This window comes from Periophthalmus magnuspinnatus, chromosome 4 (genome assembly GCF_009829125.3).
Source record: "Periophthalmus magnuspinnatus isolate fPerMag1 chromosome 4, fPerMag1.2.pri, whole genome shotgun sequence".
NCBI classification, from domain to species: domain Eukaryota; kingdom Metazoa; phylum Chordata; class Actinopteri; order Gobiiformes; family Gobiidae; genus Periophthalmus; species Periophthalmus magnuspinnatus.
The window spans coordinates 14435678-14443461 of NC_047129.1; the positions used below are offsets into that span (position 1 = coordinate 14435678).

General features: G+C 38.6%; 1 protein-coding gene across 1 annotated transcript; it reads left to right on the plus strand.

Annotated features, from left to right (window-relative positions):
- Window positions 1-1519: 1519 nt before the first annotated feature.
- On the plus strand, window positions 1520-7523 carry LOC117369830 (hydroxylysine kinase-like). Its single transcript, XM_055221535.1, has 5 exons — window positions 1520-1625; window positions 2199-2309; window positions 2416-2850; window positions 6067-6165; window positions 7315-7523. The coding sequence occupies exons 1-5, from the start codon at window positions 1520-1522 to the stop codon at window positions 7521-7523; spliced, it is 960 nt and encodes a 319-aa protein (XP_055077510.1).
- The last annotated feature ends 261 nt before the right edge of the window (window positions 7524-7784 follow it).

The following is a 7784-nucleotide window of genomic DNA, read 5'->3' on the forward strand; positions in this document are numbered from 1 at the left end:
TGTTATCTTCAACAGCTTTGCTCCAGATTGGCTCTTTGGTTGCCGTGATACTCCCAGTCAGAATTCCAAATATGGAGCCAGTCTCCAAATTCACCCGTGTAACTGCTCTAGCCTCGATGAGTTTCATTTGACTGGAGCCAAACGCTATGGGTGACGTCACACTCACAAAGTTCACTTCTTTATACAGTCTTTGCAATTACCATAATAATTATCAAAGTAAATAATCACAATCTGTCTGATCACTGCAGGAATCACCAAAGCATTCTAGTTAAACCTTTTGGCCAGGCAACATGAAACTAACAAACCAGAAGAGTGAGTGGTAAAGCAGCTAGTGTAGAGATTGTGAGGTAACCCTAAACTTTTATTTTACTCTTCTTGTGTCAAATACAATAGTTATTATTCTATAACTCCCCATTTTTCTTCATGTATTCCCTTCTGTGAATTATGTGACAGAAGGGAACTGTTGAGCTCCTGGGTATGTGAAAAAAAAGGAAAGCTCTAATTCTCACCGTGAAATCACCCGCTCTACAATGTATCAATAACAGTGTAAACAAAAACAGAACTATTTAATAACCTTACTTATCACATGTATTCCATGTCTGAAAATAGGCCTGTCACGATAACACATTTTTAAGCATGATATACTACTACAGAAAAATATTGCGATAAACGATAATATTGAAATGTCTTTATGACACTGACACAAAGCCCAGTCCAATCCAGGTGATTAGCCATGGAAGTTATTTATTATCCCCTCTACAGCTCAAATCTTACCTTGTACCTTGAAACACATAACAAAAAAAGTTCACACACGATAAATATTGACCCCCTAAATATACTGTTCCAGCTTTCATAATGAATGACAAGTCGATAGAATAATTGGCGTGACAGGCCTATCTGCAAATCTCATTTTTACAGATATTGATTTCAATTTCTGAGTGAATTTAGTCCAGCATATTAAGGGAAATCACCTGGAATTATAAGAGGTTAAATAATTGGACCTGTATTGTTATGATGTTTTGTGAATTTGCTGGTCTTATGCAAGCTAGTCCTTCAGAGTCAGAACAAAACCATTGATTGGTCCATGTGACACAGCCCCCAACACTCAAGTTATATACACATACAGAGTTTCACAAGGATTATTCATGAACATGCCTTGGATCAGGTACAACTACATTTTTGTCTGTGGAGTGGTGCTCATTTCTGTAGTTCAACTGTTCTTGAAGTAACCTGCTCTGGGTATGTAATCACTTAGCAGAAAATTTTAAACTAGCGAGTATATTTTCATGTATATTAACAAAAAAATATATTTACAGAGATGAACAAAGCTGTTAACCCTCGACCAGAATTCACCCCACAACAGGCGGCTGATTTGACACAACACCTTTATGGGCTTACAATACACGAGATCACAAGTTTACCAAGTTATTATGATGAAAACTTCTGTATCGAGACTACAAGCGGCTCAAAGTTTGTTCTGAAGATCGTGAATTCACTTGACAGTAAAAAAAGGACCATTATGGATGTGCAGACTGAGGCGATGTCATTCCTAGAGCGATGTGGCCTTCCTGTTCAGACTGCAGTCCACAACACCTCTGGACATCTCCTGAGTTTTGAGGAACTAGGTAACTTCTACTGTGTATCACTAAGCAGGTTATTTAAGACTTTGGGTTTTGGAACAGGTACAGGTTGAAGTATTGTGAAAGTAAAAAGCTAATGCAAGGGTTTTCCAGGGCATTCATAGTTTTGGCGTTTTCAGTTTTGATACATTTTGAGCATCTTTTCTTCTCTTGCATCCCACTGAAGGATCTTACAATCTTCCCTCACTCAAAAAACAGGCCTAAAATGTCTTAACATCTGAAAATCCTGTTTTACGAATCACTGTCCTTTCATTAGATTGTGGTCATGGACATCAGACGTACTGCGTGAGGCTGATGGTCTATCTCCTGGGAAAGCCCATAACAAAATATCTGGTCACACAAGAAGATCTGTATGATGTAGGACGAGTGGGAGCCACAATGTCTGTATCATTGCAAAAGGTAAGCATTGTTATAACTCTACCGTGACCTACAATTTTTCTTTATCTACTGGCTAATAGGTGATTCTGTCTGTTTTGCATGCCCAGTTTAAACACCCAAACAGTGATGTATTGGATGCAGTCATTGATAAGTCTTGAGATATTGGCCATATACATTTAGTGGAGCGCTATCTGTCAGTGATGGACGGAGATCCTTTGCAAGACATCATCAGAGAAGTGTTTGAAACATTAAAATCACAAGTGCTTCCCAAACTCAATTCATTTCCAGCAGGTAATGCATTTTTCACTTTGGCTGTGTTTAGTTCCCACTACCATACTAATCATCTGCATAAGTAAATACTAATCCCAACTGGTCTAAAGCTGTCTGATCTCTGCAGGAATCACCCATGGAGACTTCAGTGACCAAAACATTCTAGTTACACCTGTTGGAAATGGGCATCATAGAGTGTCAGGCGTCATAGACTTCACATTTCTGTACATAAAGTGTTATGTGAATGAGGTGGCAGTGACCATAGCTTACATGATGCTGGAGAATGTTTGTCCTTTGAGTGTGGGCGGGGCGGTGTTGGCCGGATGGGAGAGCGTCATGCCTCTCAGTGAAGAGGAGAGAGAGTGCATCTATCTGCTGGTGCTGGGACGACTGTGCCAGAGTTTAGTGTATGGACAGCACAATGCTCTTCAAATCCCAGAAAACAGAGACTACTTCCTGGTCACCGCAAAGCATGGGATTCAGATTCTCACTGATCTGTGGGAAATGGGGAAAAAAGAAGTGGAACAGACATGGTTCCGTGATGCCAAAACAATATCAAAATGTGTGTCACAACTTTAGTCTTAGCTCTTTTAATGCCTTGTACAACTAAAATGTTATAACTTAATATTGACTGCTACAATACACATGGAAAACAACAAATAAAATGATTTAAAAAGTGACGTTTTTACTTTATTCACACGACGCACAGTCTGATACTCACGCGCTCACATAGGGCTTGGTATCACTCCGCGCGCACGTGCTCAGGCTGCAGGACTTATTGTTGTTGTAATGTTTGCTAGTTCAAAGCTTGTTACAAACTACCCTGTTTTTGTTCCATATATCACAGCAACAGTACGGACACACGATTGAAGGTAAGTCAAACACCGTTGAACAAAAAGTTGAACAAAACAGTCTGAAAGTCGAGAAAGTCTGAGTTCAAACCATCCCGTCACGTGGACTGATTTTTGCCTTGGTTATGAGGGTATCACACTGTTTTTTTTAACGAATAGCACATGCAAAGGATTAGTATATCTCCTTTATCTTTTTCTGTTTCTTTTTATTTTTTATTTTTCTTGAACTAAAGTGAATCTTCACACAACAAACGCACTACACGCTGTACACCACTAGATGGAGACATTGCTCCGTTTTTCAGACAGCTCTTTTAAACACAACAGGGATTTCTGTAGATTTAACTAAACTTTTAGGGGAGCAGTGTAAAATTTAAATTCTTGGCATTATTTTTAATTAGACATGATATATTTTTGTTACTCATAAGTCCAGGTTAAAGTTAAACGCAGTAGAAAAATAAATCACATTAGATGGCTATTCACTCATATTGTGTCAGTTGGCATTTCCAGAAATCAGAGGTAGATTTTTGGTGTTTACACTTAAATTAACTGTAATTTAAAATAGGCCTGTTTTCTTTCCACTTCTGCAGTTATGAGACAGGACACATTACCAGCTGTAGCCTGAGCCCCTCTCCGAGCACCATATGCCCAGACCTCTGCTCCAGTGTGGTACGTGGGCAGGTACTTGTGCACTCTACATGTTCACTGCAGTCTGTTTCGCTGTGACCCTCCGGTGTTTGGTTGAGAAGTGGACCGGTGCTGACCCTGCGCTTTTCAAGAGTTTCTTTCCTTCCCTCTTTTGTGTTTTGATAAAATTTACTTCATTGTGAAAGCAACATGGAAACATTCAATGGCTTTTGCTTAATACCCCCTTCCCACTCGTCTGTGCCATTAATCCTGCTGGCATTTTACAGCAGAGAGCCTCAGATTTTTGTAAAATATGACAATGTATTTCTTTCCAGACTTCCTCCAGACCTTCAACATTGCTGGATTTTAAATGGGTTGGAACTAATTACTACTGCTTAATATTAATTTTCACAGATTTTTCCATGATAAAAAGCTACATTAATATTGTACTTAATAATACATACACTGAAATGATAAGATTTTGACAACTAGCTATGTTTATTTGTAAAAACCTCAATACATTTAGTCTTCTATTTTTGTTTCATTCAAATTATATTCACTTTATTTTACTGCTTCATTCACTTTATCCCACAGGTCGACAATATTTACAACCATTTTAGTGCACAAAAAACTTTGTTGGCAAAAATAATAATAATAAATAAAAAAAAACATTATTAGTGAAAATTAACACTGGTACAAGGGAAAGGTTTTCTGCAAATAAATTATAAATGGTTATGCAAAATCTACTTTCAAAAAATCTTTAGTTCCAACACAATGTTTATTATCACACATTTGAAGATGAATTTTGTCGTTATTTTTTGGCACAATATTTCAATGTAAAATCTCCCAAAGGTGCTTCTTAATAACAACGGCAGCGGGATCAGAGGATTGCGTTTTTCCCATTTCCTCGAGCGTGTCTTCTGGGTGTTGACTTTTCGATCATGCGTTCCTTCTCTACAGCCCTCATGTGTTACCGAGTCACTGTGGGCCTGTTCCAGTGGTTTGGCCTTGTCAGGGTCACTTCTCCTCATGATTTTTGACTTCTCCAGCAAGAAAGAAAGAAAAATGTTCTGCCAATAACAGTCTCACTGTTTTACTCATTCTGTACATTGTGTTGTAAACCTGATTTCTCCAGATAAAAGCACTATTCATATTGCAGATGCTCAGTTGTGTGACTGGGAGTAAGTAAATGCGTTTTCCCATGACCCCGCTGTCTGGGTGCATTTGACACGTTAGACTATTCGTTCACTAGTTCACTTTGTTAAATTTTAAATTTCTACTAAAAGAAAATGTCTAGTCTTTTCTGTATTTTGTCATTTTGGTGAAATTTATAATTTGGACAACCTTTAAAAGGTTGGACACGTGCAGCAGATATGACATACATAGAGATATGTTATCTAGCAACCAATAATCTTAACAAGGGCCGAAACCTGTCTAAACTAAAATACAATACACAATACAAATAATAAATATAATTGCAATAGAAACAGAAATAGATTACAACAGCTTTATTTAGTTAAATCAATGTTTAAACTGTCAGAAACTTGCCTTCCTTGTGTGTAAATTGCGTCTGTATTTTTGATGGAGCTGATGACAGCTGATGACGTAGGCCGAGGTATTCCAGTTAAAACACTCCTTCCTGTATTTTGCAACTTTTTGTGTTCTGGATTTCTTCATAAAGGTACTATCCCACTAAACCAAGCAATAATTAGAAAAATGTATTAATCTGTCTTTACATGGATTAATTAGACACACAGCTTTTGCCAGAATGTTGACACTGCCAACCAACCTGTTGGATCTAATTCACTGCATGCATCCTCGACAAAGTCTCGAGTAATCCATATTAGCCTCGGTCCTCCCTGGCAATATACGCACTATTGAATAAGATATTACTCATCTGGAAGACAAGATAGCTTTTAAACCAACTATGCATACACCTAAAACAAGTCCATTACTTAATTATCCAAGCATTTAGGGATACTTACATTTATTGTGTTGCCCGGTTTGCTAATTCGTCATTATCGGCCACAACAGGCTGACATGTACAAAGTGTTTTCTTTATCTCTCTTGCTTTAGAATTCAGGGACATCATTTAAATTCCAAGAAAGCTCTCTCCACAAAAAAGTCACCTCTAAAGTGTAAAATCACAACATCCACAGCCTGCAAACTTGGTTCTAAATACAAAGGCAGGCTTCTTACAATGGCAATGGAGCTGAAAAGACAGAAACGTCAATTAGTAAACTGCAGCGGCTCACTGGTTCCTCTGTCTTATCAGCAGCTCTCAGAATGTCGTCTTTGTGCAGTTTGGACCAAAGCCTCATGCAGTCTACAGCTGTGGACAACTTCCCATCAGGCTCACACCGGTCTTATGAAAGCTATCAACAAGAAGTGCTACGACAACTGTAAGTAACATCTGCACTGTGTCTGTGAGTAATGGTGCTGTTACTGGACCAAGAGTGGAAACAACAATATTACTTTATGATCTAAAGATTTAATTCAATATGGTGTTCTTGATTATTATAAGTGTTTGAAGGTGTTTTTGTTCCACAGGCATGTTTTTTTTCTGCTGCTTTAACTACTACTACTGTGGCATCTGCTCACAGTAATACCGCAAATTCGTAGCCTCTGACTGAAGCGCTGATGTCTCAGTGTTAAATTTCAGATGCATGACAATTTCACAAGTACTCTAAATGACTGACACCATGAGCAAACAGTGCACTCCTTGATTGGGTCTGATAACTAGACAGGTTTTGATAACTAGGCAGGTTTGAGCCTTGTTAGTACTTGAATGAGAGACCATTGGGAATACCAGGTACAGCAGTGGGGCAGCAGTGGCTCTAGTGGAAACTGTCCTTAGGCAAGACACTTCCCTCACATTTCCTAGTATGAACGTCTTATGTGCATAAGTGGTTGGTAGTGGTCAGATGGGGCTGATGTCACAGATTTGGTTCCTTGATTCCTTAAGTCTGCCCTAAGGCAGCTGTGGCTACAATAGTATCTTATCACCACAGAGTGTCGAGTGACTAAATAATACAATATAAAGAGTCTTTGAGTGTTTCCAAAAAGCGATATATAAATCTAAGGCATTATTATGAAATCAATTTCAAAACAACTGAAGTAGATATGACATACAGCCAGAGACAATGAAAATGCTTTACATTTAGATTTACTTTTTGGATTTAAATGACTTGTTTTGCCTCTAAAATGAATGAAATTCAAATGTTTTAGTTCTTACAAGTTCCAGTTATATTATTGTTATATTGACCTGAATATATGATTTAGTTATCGCTTAACTAAATCTGTCATCCCTAAAGGTTAGTTTGCTCAATGTAGAGAAAGAAAGTTGGCTTGTTAAAAGTTTTCATTCCAATATTCTTATATATTATTATTGTACTTAAAAGTAATGTGTATTTGTAGTAGTTACTGTGGTAAACATAGTATTTTGTTACTGTCTAGCTCTGGCTCTCAGTAAAAGTTGGCCCAATGTCACGGTATAGAGCAGACATGGCTGACATGTGCAGGCAGACTGACGGTCTCTGTGCGGTGAACAGGTGGGCCGCACACAGCCGTGTTGGAGAGGGGGGCACAATCGATTGGACAGACCCGATTTAGAGCGCAGAGCCGAGGACTGAGTCACCGGGTGAACGCCGCAGTGAAGGGCGCAGACTCTCCGCCTGTGTGGGAAGATGAAGAGGGGCTCGGGTTCCATCCCCCATACCTGAAATGCATCATGGGATATGTCCAAGTTAAAGATGAGTGAGGAGAGAATTTAGTGATGGATGATTCAAGAGCAGTGTGTTATGACACCGCTGGGAGGCGGTTTCAGTTTTATCAGTCTTTTATGTGCGATAACAAGTCTACAAAATATTAGCTTTATATCAGACTGCTGAAATGTGATCAGAGGATGAGCTTAACACAATATAACCTCTGGTCTCACAGTACTCAGGCTCTTAAACTCGTACAGATAAGGACATGTAATAAAAGTGATAGAAGCTTCAGCAAAAGGTTCCTAATAACTTTT

What these genes read in the sequence shown, in the direction of transcription:
- LOC117369830 (XM_055221535.1), top strand. Translation starts at nt 1,520, where the DNA reads ATGGATGTGCAGACTGAGGCGATGTCATTCCTAGAGCGATGTGGCCTT. An exon ending in CCTGAGTTTTGAGGAACTAG is followed by an intron (nt 1,626 to 2,198) that starts GTAACTTCTACT and finishes ATATACATTTAG; the next exon opens with TGGAGCGCTATCTGTCAGTG. An exon ending in CAAGAAGTGCTACGACAACT is followed by an intron (nt 6,166 to 7,314) that starts GTAAGTAACATC and finishes TGCGGTGAACAG; the next exon opens with GTGGGCCGCACACAGCCGTG.